The sequence below is a fragment of the Macaca thibetana genome, chromosome 1, assembly GCF_024542745.1.
Source record: "Macaca thibetana thibetana isolate TM-01 chromosome 1, ASM2454274v1, whole genome shotgun sequence".
In the NCBI taxonomy this organism is placed as follows: domain Eukaryota; kingdom Metazoa; phylum Chordata; class Mammalia; order Primates; family Cercopithecidae; genus Macaca; species Macaca thibetana.
Window position 1 is genome coordinate 83,795,452 of NC_065578.1, and position 18,332 is coordinate 83,813,783.

At 35.2% G+C, this 18,332-nt stretch overlaps 2 protein-coding genes across 5 annotated transcripts in view; one reads left to right on the forward strand and one right to left on the reverse strand.

Moving 5' to 3' along the window:
• The window catches only part of GNG5 (G protein subunit gamma 5), a 547,759-nt gene that overhangs the window by 17,420 nt on the left and 512,007 nt on the right, over window positions 1-18,332 (reverse strand). The window lies entirely within an intron of this gene.
• The window catches only part of SPATA1 (spermatogenesis associated 1), a 59,264-nt gene that overhangs the window by 9,409 nt on the left and 31,523 nt on the right, over window positions 1-18,332 (forward strand). For all 3 annotated transcript variants that reach the window (XR_007729172.1, XM_050805855.1, XM_050805869.1), the window contains exons 2-7: window positions 853-1,023; window positions 5,337-5,443; window positions 7,243-7,360; window positions 10,585-10,638; window positions 10,734-10,965; window positions 18,094-18,208. Coding sequence is in view for 2 of the 3 variants with exons in the window: in XM_050805855.1 (XP_050661812.1) it covers window positions 922-1,023; window positions 5,337-5,443; window positions 7,243-7,360; window positions 10,585-10,638; window positions 10,734-10,965; window positions 18,094-18,208 (728 nt within the window). In the remaining variant the exon portion in view is untranslated. The remainder of the gene's footprint in view (window positions 1-852; window positions 1,024-5,336; window positions 5,444-7,242; window positions 7,361-10,584; window positions 10,639-10,733; window positions 10,966-18,093; window positions 18,209-18,332) is intronic.

Here is an 18,332-nt window from a genome sequence, read left to right on the forward strand (position 1 = left end):
GGGTTTTGTAGAGCTACGATCAGTACCAGATCAGAGGAATTTTAAGTTTTGTTGGAGATAAATCCTTATTTTAACATAAATCGAGGAAGAGCAATGCTTTGAAATCTAGAAAAGCTTCAGCTCTTGTGTTGATATGATTAGTGTATCCTTAAGGATTATCCTGCTTTGATAATTCCTTTTAGAGTAATAATTCAGCTACCTTATTTTTTTTTTTTTCTTATATACATTATATTTTTTTAATTGTATCATATTCTTGTAAACTGCCATAAATCCTGAGGAAAAACACAGGGAATAATACACAAATGAAGCCTGATATATTTAAAGACTGGCATTTTCACCTGGAATGATTGTTCATGTTTTTTATTATATTTTCACCTGGAATGATTGTTCATGTTTTTTATTATTGAGGCATCAAAACCCAGGAAGAAATGTATATGGTAAAACAGTTTTCATCATTCTATAGCCATTTTAACTAGCCCAGAGGCTAATTAAAACTTTAGGCATGCTTAGAATTTGTCATTGATCCTAACCAAGTATCATAAATTCTGTCTTTCTACTTCCAAATGTGTATTTCTACTTCATGTAAAATGCTATCTATTTAACCTTAATTTTTGACCAAGAAAAGATGAATTATTTAGAATCGTAAAGTATGTCCTGGTCACAAGTCCATTATAGTGTAATTTGTCACGTTACTTAGTTGTATAGATTTATACTCATTTCATTGCACAGTCCTATTTACTATTAATATGTCCTTTTGAGTTAGAATAATAAAGATTATATATATTTCTAAGTTTTCATTTTTAGTTTATTTAATGTTTTTGTGTTTTCCTTTTTATTTCTTGAACAAATCAGAGACCAGAAATGAGTGGAATGCTATCTTAAGCCAAAAAACTATTACAATTTTTATTTAATACTACTTAAATGAAGAAAGATAAAAAAAGAAACAAAATTCAAATTGATAATTATCCCATTCAGACGTTAGTAAATATGTCGCTCAATCCAAGTCGACCTTCCTCATCAGAGGTAAGAAAATCTTTTTATACTAAAATATAAGAAAGACCTGCTTATCATTGTTTTTGAAAAGTTTTATAAAAGCAAAAACATAAATTATATAAAGTATTAGATATTGACTCCACCATGATGCCAACTTCATATATCCCATTGCCTGGTTACACTTCTCGTGTCGCTAGCTCACTTCCTCTACCCCAACCATATTGGGATCCCCAATGCATTGATTCTATCACCTTTTTTACTATTTCTCAATTGTATGATTGAAGGTGGTACCCTCCATATCTAGCTTAAGTTCCATAGAGCAGTCATGATCACTCCTTTGCACATACTTTTGACTCCTTGCCCCTCTGTCACTTCATTGTGCTGCTTGGCAAAACAACAAACATGATTAATGCATTTCTCCACCTGTTCTGTACCTACACCTAAGCAGCTGAACATGGCTAGACAAAAAAAATGTATACCATCATAAGTACCATTCTCACTTTAAATTCATGACCATGAATTTCAAATGGAATCTTTTCTGGTGGGCATTCTTGCTGTCTGCGACTCATTAATTCACTCTTTCACTCTTCTGAACAAGTATGTCATACCATCTCAGACCCCCAATACCTTCTCTCTATTTTCTCTTAAACCAAGTGCAATCAAGATTTCATCTCAATTATTCCACCAAAACTGTTCTCATTAAATTCACCCTTTCATTACTAAATCTGTTGGTTAATTCTTATCCTAAACATTCTTGATCTATATGTGCACAATAGCTGACACCATTAATCACTTTCTCTTCCTTGACATAGGCTTCACTAGGCTTCTAGCATACATATTATGTTTGTTTTCTTCTTACCTCCCTGGTTGTTCAATCTCAGTCATCTTTACTGGGTCTTCATCTTCTTCCTGACCTCTTAATTTGTGAATACATCAATACATCAGGGTTCAGCTCTTTTATGTTTGTTTTCTTCTTACCTCCCTGGTTGTTCATTCTCAGTCATCTTTACTGGGCCTTCTTCTTCTTACTGACCTCTTAATTTTGGAATACATCAGGGTTCAGCTCTTTGTTCTCTTCTCTGCCTACACATTCCTTGGTGATCTCATCTAGTCTAATAGATTTAAATACCAATTTTATGCCAAGGATTTCCAAATTTATAGCCTTATCTCAGTCCTCTTTCCCAAATTCCAGATTCACATAGGCCTATATTCAACTGACTAACTGACATCTCCACTTGGATGGCCAATAGATATCTCATCTTAATATGTCTGAAACTGGATTTTTTTTCCCTTCCCTAAAACTTGCACTACCCATGACTTTTGCCATTTCAGATACTGAAAGGTCAAATCTCTCCTTTCAGTATCTGAGGCCAAATGCCTTGGAGTCATACTTGATTCTTCTTGCATACTTGAGTCTTCTACTTGACTCTTCTTTCAAACTCCACTTCCAGTAGATTGACTCTGACTCTTCTACTTGACTCTTAAACTCCACTTCCAATTGATTGACTCTAACTTTTAAATACATACAAAATCTGACTGCTTTTTAATAACCTTTACTGCTAGCACATGAGTCACCATTGTCTCACACTCTAATTATTCCAGTAGCTTCATAACAAGTTCCCTTTTCTTGCCTCTTATAGTCTGTTCTAGCTATGATCCCTATCACTCAACTAATTAAGTAAAGCATTATGTATATCCTGATATAATGCAATATAAAATACAGGACACCACTTATAAAATATTATTGCCCCTGTGTCACTTGAAGGCTGGATAGTTAACTGTTTACAGGAGATAAGAGAGGTTGGAGAAACAAGTTAAATGACACCTTAGAGATAATAAAGTATATTCAGAATGTAGAACATTCTGTAAGACAACTGGCTCAGTATCTTTTAAAAAGTCAATGCCATGTTAAAAATAAAAAGCAAAAAATAGGTTTGGGAGCTCTTCAAGATGAAAGTTTTAAAAGACGTAACAACCAAATGCATTGTGTGATCCTTGTTTGAATTCCAGGTTAAGAAAATATTTCGAGGACAATTGGGAAAATTTAAATATGGACTGGATATTAATTGACATTAAGGAATTTTAATTTTTTAGATGTGAAAATGAAACTGTGATTATGTTACAGAGGTCCTTATTTTTAGAATATGGATACCAAGTAATTTAGGGATACAGTGTCGCGATGTCCGATTTACTTTGAATATTTTATTCGGAGAGAGAGAATTACTCTATTTATATGTATGTTTAAGATCTGACATATATTTTTATTTTATAGGAAAAATTTTAATGTTTCTCTTAAAACCATGCATTAGCTTCCCATTTTATAGGTGAAAATGGCTCAGAAGGCGCTATATGTTTCCCCTCTACCTCCTTATTTTTCTGAACTTATCTTCTACTACTCTCTCCCCTACTCTCTCTGCTTCAATCATACTGATATGCTCTCACCTTAATACCTTTATTTTATCTCTTTCTGAAACTCTTTCCCTCTAGATCTTCACTTGGCTAATTCCTTCTTTTCCCTTAGGTCTTTACTCCGATCTCACCTCTTCCATGAGACCTACCCTGAATATTTAAAACTGAAAACTTCTCCATTCCATATCTTCCCATTCTTCTTTACCCCGCCCTACTTATTTTTCCCTAGTAGCTACCACTTTATAATATCTATATTATCTATTAGTGTTTTGTTTATTGTTTTTTAATTTAAAAAAATTTTTTTTAATTTTACTTCTTAGAAGTCAGTATTTATTGTTTATTGGCTATAGTTCTCACAAAACCAGGACTAGTCTGAGGCAAATGAGGTACTTGCCATAGATGAAAAATTTAAGGGGCTACCAAAAAATTGTTTTAGTAAAATTAATGCAAAAAAATCCATGATGAACAAGATACCAATATTTTAAATAAGAGACAGAATCCAACAGTGCCATCCCTAATCATTTTGAAACCTGGGGCAAAAGAAAAAGTATGTGCCCCCATATATATATGTGTGTATATATATATACCTTGTAATGTATTTTTAAAATAGCTAATGGTTTTAATGAAAATATTATTGATGAGCAGCTTCCATTAAAGCCAGGAAAGTAAGATTATAATAAATCAGGGTGACAGTGTAAATAGAATATTTAACCTTAAAATAATATTGTCAGATTTAATATGTACTTTAAAATTTTTAAATATTTTTTCAACTACTTTATTGTTCTGGAAAAAAACATTAAAATGTATTTTTTAAGAAACATGTATATAAATATTTAGTTCAAGAGAGAGTTTCCCCTGTAAAATATTAATATATTTATATAAAGATAAGTTCATAATTTCTTAAGGTTTTGCAAATATTCAATAGTATAGCGAGGGGATAATCTTTTAAGTGCTCTAGTGTTCAAAATGCAACATACAGAAAACTTCACTATCAGATCTATGCAAACATTTTAAATTTTTAATTAATATTTCATCATCAAAAGCATAGAAGTAATTTTCTTGATTTATAAAAACAACTTGAAGAAAAGCTTATGCTCAAGAACCATTTTTATCTCCTATGAAATTACTAATATTAAGAGTAGGCCATATTCAAACTTTTAAAGGTTTCTCAGATATTTAATATTGCATTCAAGAATATTCATTTAAATGCTTTGACTTTTAATATGCAGGGAGTATCAAACTTCATTTGATTAAGAGATAAGACTATATTTGCAATCGCTCTGTTTCTGTTTTGGTTATATAAATATTTTTCTAAATAGAAGGATTCTAATCAAGGGCATAACAAAACATCAGTGGAAAAGTGGATAGTTACATAGAAGCACAGACACACAGATATGCCTGATGTAAGAACAATCATTCCTTTCTCCTTGGTCAGGAATAGGTTCTTCCTGGAATTCTGGGGAATAAGTACATTCCCCAAACCACAGTATTAAACCTTTTGCAGGTGCTGAGGGCTAGCAATCATCAGAACTGTAATAGGGAGAAAATATACAAAGGATAAAGATTCCACAAGTTCACCCCAGTGGAACTGAGTAGGTGGGGAGTGAGGTGAGGTAAAGGTTGATGTTAAGAAAACTAGTCTTGGTGCCCTAGGATTCTTACTGCAGACCACAGAAAAAACACCATATGCCAAAGATGTTGAGATAATCTCATAGCCACATCTATAACATTGTTGCCAGGGGAAATGTACTCCAAATGCCAAGTGGCCAAATTAAGAACAAATTTTTAGTTCATTTTGTTTTTTGTTTGTTCAGAGGGATGTATGTATTCCATTTTTTTCTGTTGTATTTATTAAACTTAATTCTATAGAACATCAGTTGATTTTTTTTTTACTTTAAAAGTATTTTAACTGATGTTCTTCTCAATTTATTCAGTTGGTGGAACTTCATGTTTTTTATGTCCCTGAAGGATCATGGAACTATAAGCTAAATACCATTTCAACAGAAGTTGTTAACAAATTCATTTCAGCTGGATTTCTAAGGCAAGTGTTGTGTAGTCATGTAACAATATGCCTGAAAGAAGAATCTTTCTTTCTTCAGAGAAAAATGCTTTTTGGAAATTTAAAAAGTATAAGTGAAAAATATTTTGTCCATGTGATAGATCCATTTATCAATATGTAGTGCTATGTAACAATTAAATCAGTTCTGTAAGAATAGCTCACTTGGCCATAATACTACCACCCAGAAAACAGTATATAACCTGTGTATTATTATGGTCATACACAAAGTGAATTAAGAGAGAAGTTATCTAAAATTAAAAATCTGCTAAACTACTCAGGAGGCTAAAGTGGGAGGATTGCTTTGAGGCCCAGAAGTCAAGGCTGCAGTGAGCCATGATTGCACCACTGCACGCCGGTCTGGGCAACAGAGTGAGACTCTGCCAAAACAAAAAAAAAAAAAGAGGGGGGGGAAAGAGAAAGAGGGAAAGAGAAAGAGGAAGGAAGGAAGGAAGGAAGAAAGGAAGGAAGGAAGGAAGGAAGGAAGGAAGGAAGGAAGGAAGGAAGGAAGGAAGGAAGGAAGGAAGGAAGGAAGGAAGGAGGGAGGGAGGGAAGGAGGAGGAGGAAGGAGGAAGGAAGGAAGGAAGGAAGGAAGGAAGGAAGGAAGGAAGGACTGCTGAAGATCTGAGAATAGTAGTTAAAGCAATATATCTACAATGCCTCTTTCTCTGAACTGTTTAAAAATATAAACAAAGAACATGTGTTTATATGTATGTAGATGTGTATTTTCACATTCACAAAAAGACACATAACACTATGTGATCTGACTGCCTGTTGTTACCCCTTTAGCACACCTCTCTTCCTAATCTTCATCATCACTTTCTTCAACCACATCAGCCTCCTTTCTGTTCTGTAACATAGCCCTACCTCAGGACCCTTGTACTTTCTGTTCCTTTTGTCTAGAATGAGTTTTCTGCCCTAACCATATGTTCTCCCATTTCCTTCAGGTCTTTACTCACATATTACCTTTTTGTGTGGATATTCTCTAATCACTATATTTTAAATCATTTGTACAGTCCCTTTCTCCCTTCCCTGCCTTATTTTTCTCTGTAGTACTTAGTAGTGTCTTATGGATTACATTTTTTTACTTATTTACTTCATTAATTTTTCTATCCCACCACTAGATTATAAAGTCCATGAGGGCAGAGATTTTTGTTTTGTTGACTGCCATATTCCCATCCCTTGGAACAATGTCTGACACATAATAGATGCTCAACAAATATATGTTGATTGAATGAATTATCTAATATTTTTCATAAGGTCCTAGAAAAACAAGAGCTCAGATGATAGATAAGTGATGGCTTTAAATTTTAGATATTCAGGAGCAAAGTATCCCTAATAAACAAAGATGTGGAATCTGGCAATGTTAGATTATTTTAAAAAATTTTAAGCACTAGCTACTGCTACCAAACTTCCAAAATAAATATCTGCGGCTAAATCATTCATTAATGTATGTATAAAGGTACATCTATTCCATAGCAAATTTTAACAATAAAATTTGGAAGTAGATTTCTAAGAGACAGTCATTTTCCTTTTCAGTACAAAACATTTATAAACAGTGTTTATTTGCATAATTTTAAAGGCAGACTTCTAATTATTTATTTTAAGAGATATTTATGGAAGACCTACAAAATGCCAGCAGTGTAGAAACATAATATATTAAGCTATATCTGACACATTAAATCAACCTTTGTGTTTGAGATAGCTGACTAAAGTTATTGAATCATTAGTATATCCAAAATCTATTTCATTTTATATTATAAGGCAATTTTATAATATTTCAGAGTATCTCCTCAACTTACTTTACGAGCCCTGAGGGAGCGTCTTGGTGAATTCCTGGGTGAAGATGCTATTGCAGAAAAATTTTTATTTCTGAAATGCATTGGAAATAATTTAGCTGTGGTAAGTTTTCTTTTTTTTTCTTTCTTATTGAGAAAGACCATACCTTCTCAAATTATATTTCTTAAATGCTTATCAACTCAGCTTCTTAAGATATTATTAGATATGTAATGTCAATCAAAACGAAATGGAAATATCATTAAACATACAGATCAACAAAGATAGGTTGCATGGGCATGTTATTGGGCGTGAAAATGATGGGTTTTCTGTGTGTGAATTTCCTTGCAAAGCAGAGAAATACCAGTTTAAAATGTGATCATATAAGTTCTTAAATTTAAATGAAAGTTTTTAAGTGTTTTAAGCAAGTACTTGAGTTCTGGAAAAAAAAAATGGGGTTCTCATTGCTTGCGCCACAACTAGACTCATTTGATGTGAAAATGATATGGCTCCAACATATTTTTTTTGGTGTCAATGGTTTTTTTAATTTATTTTTTATTATTATTATTTTTTTTTAGATGGAGTCTTGCTCTGTTGCCCTGGCTAGAGTGCTGTGGCGCAATCTTGGCTCATTGCAACCTCCACCTCCCAGATTCAAGCAATTCTCCTGCCTCCCGAGTAGCTGGGATTACAGGCATGTGACACCACACCCAGCTAAGTTTTGTATTTTTAGTAGAGACAGAGTTTCACCATGTTGGCCAGGCTGGTCTGGAACTCCTGACTTCAGGTGATCTGCCTGCCTTAGCTTCCCAAAGTGCTGGGATTACAAGTGTGAGCCACCATCCCTGACTAGTGTCAACTATTATTTACTGAACACTCTTATTTGTAGTTTCTATGACGTAGTGGGCAGAATACTCTAAGTAGAAAGTATTCCTACCTTAAGTTTCAAATCTAACAAGCCATCAGATCTCAAAGTTTCTGGTCTCTCATATCTATATAAATTTTATTTCCTTAAGATTTTCTATATTTAAACTCTTTAAAATGCAGCATATTCTTATTTCACTCTCATTAACAGATTATATCATTATTATGTGTTTATGTGAATATTTGCTTAACATCTAACTCTACCATTAGATTATAGTTCCTTGTGGGGAGGGACTTCATTTTATTCACCATTGTATTTATAACCAGTGCCTAACAAGGTGCTTTGCACTAGAGGTGTTTAAATGTTCACTGAACAAATTAAATCATGAATGAGAATGGAAAAAATAGGCATTTTCTTCCAAAGTACTACTATAATTTTCTGTGTGAGATTCTTGGGATCAGTAGCTAAATTTGAAGAGGTTTTGGTCATCAGAATTCTATTTAGTATAACTTTTGGCAAATTAATATTAATTTACTGATCAGTTAGTTAGCCTTCCTCAAACAGGGAAGAAAATTAACAATTCTCATAATTTTTTGTTCTTTTTCATGATATGTATATGTACAAAATATCAATCATAGAATCCCAGATTGGAAGGGACTTTCTAAGTAATTGAGGGTCAATTTCTAAAATCCTTGTACTATTTTATTATTTTAAACAAATATTTATTAATGTTTTTCTATATACAAAACTAGAAAAGAACTAGATATAGATCTTGCCCTCAGAGTGCCCAGTGTAGTGATGAAGATTAAAATACATAAAATAAATAAATAAAATATCATATTTTATATATTCAGAAGAAAAGGAGATTACTTCCAGCAGGGGAAGAGGGGAAGTAGAAAACTTTGAGGAAGAAGCAATATTTCAGTTTGGATCCTAAAAGAAAAATATTTGTTCTTGCAAAGATGAAGGGTGAGAAAAGCTTTCTGAACAGAGAAAACAGGATAAGCACAGAAGTAGAAATGCAGACAACTCAGAAATAATAAATGGTACTGTTTTTAGTGGAGCATTGACTACATGAAAGGAAATAGTGGGATGCAAGTTATAAAGTCATTTGTTGAAGTTCTCAAATGCCAGATTTGTAGTTTGGATTTTTTCTTGAAACCATGGAGTTTTTGACTAAGAGTGACATGATCAGAACCTTCAGGAAAATTAATTGGGCCTCACTGAGAAGGATGGATTGAAGTGAGGAGGCAAGAATTTCAGTAAGAAAGTTGTACAGTGGTTCAGGCAAGAGATAATGAGGGCCTAAGGAACAAGCTGCCTCTCAAATTTCATCTATGACCATTTTCTCCTTGGTTTCATACTTCAGCTATAAAAATCTTCCTTTGGTCCTCAAATATGGCAGACTCATTTCTGATTTTTGGCTCTTGCACTTGCCTAGAAATCATTTCTCCCTGATTTTCAGATAGCTGGCTGTTTCTTTTCATAATTCAGGACTTAGCTCAAGTATTATCTTTTCTGAAAGGCCTTCCCTGACCAACTAGTTTTCAGACATTCTTTCTTCAAGTTACTCTTTATTACATCACTCTATTTTCTTTTCATAAAACACATATCACCATCCTAAATTGGGTTTATTTAGTTATTTAATATCTGCTTTCCGAAGTAGAACATAAGCTCCATGAAAGCAGAAATTTTGCCTTATTTATCATTGTATCCATACCATGTAGAACACTGCCTGACAGATAGTATGCGCTCAATATTTGTGTTTTGTTTTTGAGACAGAGTTTCCCTCTGTTGCCCAGTCTGGAGTGCAGTGGTGCACTCTCAGCTCACTGCAGCCTCCACCTCCCAGGTTCAAGCGATTCTTCTGCCTCAGCTTCCCGAGTAATTGGGGGAGCCAGCACACCTGGCTGATTTTTGTATTTTTAGTAGAGATGGGGTTTCGCCATGTTGTCCAGGCTGGCCTCGAACTCCTGACCTCAAGTGATCTGCCCTCCTTGGCCTCTCAAAGTGCTGGGATTACAGGCGTGAGCCACCACGCCCAGTCCCCCAATATTTGTTAAATAAATAAATAAATAACAAATGAACTCTATGGGTTGAATATGTAGGAAATAAAATAAAGTTTACTAAGTTGGACTCTAGGGTCAGATGACCTGGTTTTGAATCCCAACCTGGAAATTTCCTAGGTATACAATCTTTACTGAGTGTAAAGCACTTAGAATAGTGCCAGGGACATAGTAAGTCCATGTAAGTGATAGGCATAGTTATTATTAATAAATGACATAGAACTTCTATTATGTTTGATACAGTGAATAAAAGTAACATTATATTCTTCATTTCTAGAATCTAGCGGTAGTTACTAGCTTTTAAATTTGATTTTTATATTTGCCACAAATACATGCCTTCTGCAAAAAAAGTAGAGGTAAAAATAATTGGAAAAAAAATGTAGCAACAGTTTTAATTTTTTCTCATTACTTATTTCTAGGTGAAGGAAAAGCAAGAATCAGAACTGAAACTCAAATCATTTGCTCCTCCATATGTATGTAATGTGACATTTTAAACTTATGCTAATTTTTAACTTATAGCACTGCTTTTAATTACAAACTAACTTTTAAAATTTCCTATATGTTTTAGGCTCTTCAACCAGAATTATATTTGCTTCCTATAATGGACCATTTAGGAAATGTTTATTCACCATCATCAACAGTTATTTTAGATGAGCGGCAGACTAATAATGGTGCTAATGAGGCTGATGGAACAATCCACAGACCAATTAGTGTAACTTTGTTCAAGGAGGAACTTGGAAGAGATCCCAGTTTGTTAGAAAACACTTTGAAAGAGCTTCCTAACAAGAATCAGGAAGAAGGTGATTTTAAACTGGAATGGGAAAAAGAAAGAGGCTATTATAGTACATTTTAGCAGTAAGTCTGTAAGCAAACCCTGAGCAAACCTAGCCTTACAAATATAGGCAGTATAAAAAGAAAGCTACAATTCCACTTGGGGATTTCTAAAAAAATAATTTTGCCAGATGGGAGGAAAAGAAAACAATTTAAGTACTATGTTAAAATAAAAACAAAATCAAAATAGTTACAACACTTAAATGAACATTACCACCTTTACTTCTTTTTTAATAAAGTAGTTTTAGATAAAAGTAAAGCTACAGGGAAAGAGAAAGGAAAGATGACTGCATAAAACTTTGATATGACTCAGAGACCAGAAGGGTCAGGAAAACAATATCAAACCAACACAAACAACAACAAAAACAAAACTTTAATGTTGGGGAACATATGTATTTCAAATAATGTTAAAATTTTTATCTTTACACCTATCAATTTACTAATAATTACTAATAATTTGATTCTTCAAAAGTGATAGGGGCCAGGAGTGGTGGCTTATACCTGTAATAAGCACTTTAGGAGGCCAAGGTGGGTGGATCACTTGAGCCCAGGAGTTTGAGACCAGCTTGGGCAACATGGCAAGACCCTGTCTCTATAAAAAAATGCAAAAGTTAGCCAGGTCTGATGGCACATGCCTGTAGTCCCAGTTACTCAGGAGACTGAGGTGGGAGGATTGCTTAAGCCAGGGAGGGGGAGGTTGCAGTGAGCTGAGATCACACTATCAGCCTCCAGCCTGGGTGACAGAAAGAGACCCTGTCTCAAAAAAAAAAAAAAAAAAGGTAATTTAAAATGTTTACATAAAAATTAAACTCAGGCTGGGCGTGGTGGCTCACTCCTGTAATCCCAGCACTTTGGGAGGCCGAGGCGGGCAGATCACGAGGTCAGGAGATCGAGACCATTCTGGGTAACATTGTGAAACCCTGTCTCTACTAAAAATACAAAAAATTTGCCGGGCATGGTGGCAGGTGCCTGTAGTCCCAGCTACTCAGGAGGCTGAGGCAGGAGAATGGCGTGAACCCAGGAGGCGGAGCTTGCAGTGAGCCGAGATAGCGCCACTACACTCTAGCCTGGGCGACAGAGCAAGACTCCATCTCAAAAAAAAAAAAATTAAAATTAAAATTAAACTCACTGAGCATCTAACTGGTGTCAAGTAATAAACAGTAAATATTAAATGCGCCTAAGATGAAAGCAAGTACTAACTTTGGAACATTGTTGGGTTTAGCATAAATTTAGAATACAAGAAATGTAACTGATTAAGAACTACTATATTCTACAGCTTTAATAGATGTCTTTAGTCAACATCTGGGGGATGCATTTCATTTGTAAATGTTTAGTATATCTGCTTTTCCTTCACAGTTTATTTTTTAATGTAATATGGTAAAAAAGTTAAAAGTTAAACTAATTTTTTTCCTATTGATTCTTAGACTATAGTCAACTTTATTTATATGCTTTAAATGAGAGGACAGTGTGTTCAATTTTAAAAGTTCTAGAAACATCAGTAAGTATAAGGAAGAAAATAAGTATAAAGTATACTTTTACTAATAAATGTAAAGAAGAAAATAAAGACTGACAATAATTTTACTACTCAGAGATTACTACTACTTAGAATTCTGATGTATATTCTTCCAGTTATTTTTTAGTTCTTATATATAAATAATATGTTTTTATTTTTCAAAAATGAAGACACATAGACTCTTAAAGCCTCTTTTATTTTAAAATATAAACATTTCATATCAATAAATATAGATCTATGTCATTATAGAATTCCCTATGTCATAATTTACTTCCCCAACCCTTTATTAATGTTTCTGTTATCATGTATAGTGCAATGAGCAACATTTTTTTTTTTCTTTTTGAGATGGAGTCTCGCTCTGTTGCCTAGGCTGGAGTGCAGTGGCACAGTCTCAGCTTGCTGCAACCTCTCACTCCCAGGTTCAAGCAAATCTTCTGCCTTAGCCTCCCTAGTACATGGGACTACAGGTGTGCACCAACATGTCCAGCTAATTTTTGCATTTTTAGTAGAGATGGGGTTTCACCATGTTGGCCAGGGTGGTCTCAAACTCCTGACCTCAGGTAATCCACCCACCTTGGCCTCTCAAAGTGTTAGGATTACAGGCGTGAGCCACCGCTCCAGGCCAGAGCAACACTTTTCTAAATTCAGTTTCGTGCATTTGTCCTATTATTATTTTTAGAAGTTTAACTGCTGTTTCTAAGGTAATGTAGTATTGTTGTCATTGTTCCTAGACCTTCCAACCTTGTTTGTTTTTCTCTGGTCACACTTCTTCCTTCTCCACTAGAGATAACTACTGCTTTGATATTTGTGGTAATCGTTTTCTTGCTTTTCTTTTGCTTTCTGTATTTTGAAGCTCTGTTATTAGGTGCATGCATATTTAGGATTATTATGTCTTCTTGATAAATTGACCCCTATTTCATGTAATGTTTCTCTTTATCTCTGGTGGTAGTACTTATTTTGAATTATTTTCTTAACTTTAATTTGTGGTTTATCTTTTTACACTATGATTCTTTTGATCATAAGAATTCCTTGTAGTTTTACAACTGAGATATATATCCCTTGATAATATAGTTTAGTTATGTCTGTTTTGAATTTTATTTATGTATATCATTTTGAACTTGAGTAAGAGAAACTCAACATTGTAAGAGTCAACCATACCGTCACATGTAACACTATTTCTTTTCATTGTTGTGCTATTCCATTTTATATTCATACAATTTATTTACATTACAATTTATTCATCTATTCTATGGCTGATGGACATTTGGTTTGTTTGCAGCTTGGGACTATTACAAATATCCTGTTATGTACATTTTTGTACACAAGTCCTAAATGTGCATGTGCAAGAGAATTGGCATTGTTTGTTGTTAATGTTCATGTACATGTTCAACTTCACTAAACATCCATGTGTCTTCCAAAGCGATAGTACCCAGCAGCAATGTCTAAAAGTTCCTATTGAACCATAATCTTGCCATTATGTCATATATTTTCTGTCTTCTTGTTTCTCTGCTCCACATTCTGGAAAAAATAAAGAATGAGGGAGTATAGATTTCTTCCAAATGCATTTCCAGTTATCCCAAAATATCATTCATTCCCTCCCCACTGATTTCAAATGGTACCTTTACCACACTATATATATAAATATATATATATATTCATACCTATATTCTTATATATACAAGACCACTTTCAGACTTTATCCATCTTCTGAACTAGTACTGACATTAATATTTTTTATATATCTGGCAGGGTGATTTCCCATTCGATATTATTATTCTTTATTGTGAGGTTCAAAATTGGATATCATATGTAAAACTGCTTTGTATCTGTAAATCGCCACACAAATAAATATAAATAATTTTTTCAATAGTTTTGGTTTGAACTTTTATTTCCTCTGTGGTTTATTTGTCATTTTGTTGGAAAGAAATCCAGTTTTTAAAAATTTTTATAAATATTATAAACTCTTTGAGGACAAGGATTTATTGCTGCTTACTCAGAGTCAAACACAGTGCCTAGACCACAGTCCTGAATAAATATTTGTTGAAAATTAATAACTGTCTTAACATATCAATGAGTAAATATGTAATCAATTACTGTGTTCTTAGACAGTAACTGTAATGGTACAAAAATGATAACAGATGCTATCCCTTCTGAAACATGACATTTTAGAGAAGAAATTTATAATAAATAATAAAGTTTGGGGAGAATGTAGGTAATATGTTTTTGTTTTTGTTTTTGTTTTTGTTTTTAGAGGGAGTCTCGCTCTGTTGCCAAGCTGGAGTGCAGTGGTGCAATCTCAGCTCACTGCAACCTCCGCCTCCCAGGTTCTAGCAATTCTCCTGCCTCAGCCTCCTGATAGCTGGGATTACAGGTGCCTGCCACCACACCCAACTAATTTTTGTATGTTTAGTAGAGACGGGGTTTCTCCATGTTGGCCAGGCTGGTCTCAAACTCCTGACCTCAGGTGATCCGCCCGCCTCGGCCTCCCAAAGTGTTGGGATTACAGGCGTGAGCCACTGCGCCTGACTGAAGCCTAAACTTTTTTTTTTTTTTTTTTTTGGAGATGGAGTCTCGCTCTGTCCCCCCAGCTGGAGTGCAGTGGCACAATCTCACCTCACTGCAACTTCTGCCTCCTGAGTTCAAGCGATTCTCCTGCCTCGGCTTCCTGAGTAGCTGGGACTACAGGCACACGCCACCACGCCCGCCTAATTTTTTTGTATTTTAGTGGAGACGGGGTTTCACCATGTTGACCAGGCCAGTCTTGAACTCCTGAGCTCAGGCAATCCGCTGGCCTGGGACAGGCAGTCCGCCCATCTCGGCCTGCCAAAGTGCTAAGATTACAGGCGTGAGCCACCACGCCTGGCCGAGCCTAACCTGCTTCAGATGGCATAGAGAACTCTTCAAACCCAGGGCTACAGCGTATGGCCATGGAGATTGTTTAGTGCCTATCTCCAGAAGGCCTCCTTCTCATAGATCATGATATGAATGAAGCTTTCAGGATTTACTTAATGTTGGGGTTAGTTCAGTAATTTTTTTCTATTATTATTAGTAGTAATACTACTGTTATAATAGTATGAGATTAGGAAAGGGAGGGAGAGAAGTACTATGAACTGGTACTTCTGGAGAGGTAGGTAGCGACTTGAGCTACAAGAGCCTTGCTTGCAAAGCTAAAGAGTTTAGTAGGTAATGGGAAGCAATCTGAAGTTTTTAACTGAGTGGCATGATTGGATTTTAGTTCTAGAAAAACAACTTAGGTGACAAGATGGAAAATAGACTTAGGGACTAAGAAAATGGCAATGGGATATAAATCAGAACTTAAAGTCAAGAAACTTCTCAGGATTGGACAGTGTGCTAGGTGCTTTACATGCATTATGCCATTTTAGAGATAAGGAAAGAGAAGTTAGAGAAATAACTTACCTAAAGTCATACATGTTATGGCCATGCCAGGGCTTGAGCTCTTGTGTGTCTGACTAAAGCCCATGCTTTATAACACTGTGCTAGAGTCATACTGAACTTTTCATTATGGATAAAAATGCTTCACACATTATTAGTATTCTGCTCCTTGCACATACCGTATTCTTTGCTTAAATTCCTCTTGCTCCCTTCTTTGCCACCAAACAGCTCATAGTTCAAAACTTAGTTTCACAGTTATCACTCCCTTTTCTGTGACTCTATCATATTTTAAACATATATTTGCTGGAGTTCTCAAAACACTGAGGTCTACATTATTGTTTCTTTTTATGGGTGGGTAGGGAGAGTTGTAGTTTACTATTAGCTTTTACACATTTGGTACGTCCATTTTTTATTCATTTTGCATTATATAGATCTTTTCTGTTTTTTTGTTTTGTTTTGTTTTATTTTTTGTTTGAGACAGGGTCTCTTTCCAGCCCAGGCTGGAGAGCAGTGGCACAATCTCAGCTCACTGCAGTGTCTGCTTCCTGGATTCAAGCTATTCTCCTGCCTCCGCCTCCCAAGTAGCTGGGATTACAAGTGCATGCCACCACACCTGGCTAATTTTTGTATTTTTAGTAGAGACAGGGTTTTACCATGTTGGCCAGGCTGATCTTGAACTCCTGACCTCAAGTGATCTACCTACCTCGGCCTCCCAAAGTCCTGGAATTACAGACGTGAGCTGCCACACCCAGCCTCTGTTTGTTGTTCTTAAGTGACAATGTCAATGCCAGGCGGGTAATAAATTGTAGCAGCCAAACAAAAACCAATATGGGCTCCAGGTCGCACAATATTGTGGCAAGTCTTTTTTGTTTGTTTGTTTGTTTTGTTTTTGTTTTTGTTTGAGACAGGATCTTGCTCTGATGCCCAGGTTGGAGAGCAGCGGTGTGATCATGGCTCACTGTAGCCTCAACCTTCCAGGATCAAGACATCCTCCCACCCCAGTCTCCCAAGTAGCTGGGAACACAGGCATGCACCACCATGCCTGGCTAATTTATTTTTGTAGAGGTTTTTAAATTTTTGTAGAGATGTTGCTCAGGCTGGTCTTGAACTACTGGGCTCGAGATACCCTCCTGCCCAGCCTCCCACAGTGCTGGGTTTACAAGCATGAGCCACCATGCCCAGCAACAACCCTTGTAAAATGACTTTCAAATATTAATTTGGCTCACTTATTCTTTTCTGAATTAAAAAAATTGATTTCTCCAAGGGAAAAAAACTGCATTAATACTGCCAGGTTCATGGATCTTTTGTTTATATAGACCATGTAGAACATCAGTGTTAATATTTCAAAGATGGATTGTGTAGTTTTTCTATATTGAGAAATGCTGTTAAAATGAAGGGAGATTTTATCAATGAAAATGTATGTGAAATAAAAATGACATTTTATGTTCTGTATTTATACCAGCATTTTCCAGAGAAGGTTCCTCAAAGCACTGTTTCAAAAACTGCTTTGGCAAATTGTTTGTAAAGACAATTAAGGCCGAACGCAGTGGCTCATGCCTGTAATTTCAGCACTTCGGGAGGCCAAGGTGGGCATATCACCTGAGGTCAGGAGTTCAAGACGAGCCTTGCCAACCTGGTGAAACCCTGTCTATACTAAAAATACAAAAATTCGCTGGGCGTGGTGGCACATGCCTGTAATCCCAGATACTTGGGAGCCTGAGACAGGAGAATCACTCAGACCTGGGAGGCGGAGGCTGCAGTGAACCAAGATTGCACCACTGCACTCCAGCCTGGGTGACAGAGCAAGTCTCTATCTCAAAAAAAAAAAAAAGACAATTAAATTTCAGGAAACCCCCATCTTACCTACTAGCTCTTGCAGACTTAGTTGTACACAGAGACAGACAAACCCTTCAATCGGAGTGAATGTGTGTGTAGGGGATTGTGTTGCTGTTTGATATTGCTTAATTCAACATTTCCCAAGCTGAATTAACCAAATAATTTCCTTTTCACATAAACTAGTATTTCATGAAATTCACTTTGGAAACTGTTGACTTGTATCTATATAGGAAAGTACATGGGGATTCTGAAATCTAGGATAAGATTATAATGTATACATATAAAAACAAAAGTTTATTTTAGTATTTTCTTAACATTCTGAACTTTATTTGCCATGGATGACTATCAACATCAGCTGGGGGAAAAGCCACTGCGGAAAAAAGCCAGATTGCAAAAAATCAAATTAGAAATTCTGAGTTGCCAAGATCATTGGAAGATTCAAATAATGATTGCTTTGGCACCAAAAAAAGGTAATTAGTATAGATGCTGATTCCACATGCCATAATCTAAACAATAAGAAAAAGAGTAACCTATTCAGAGTACTGTTATAAAGACTTTTACTTAAAGATATGAGTGAAATTAGTGATATTTTAA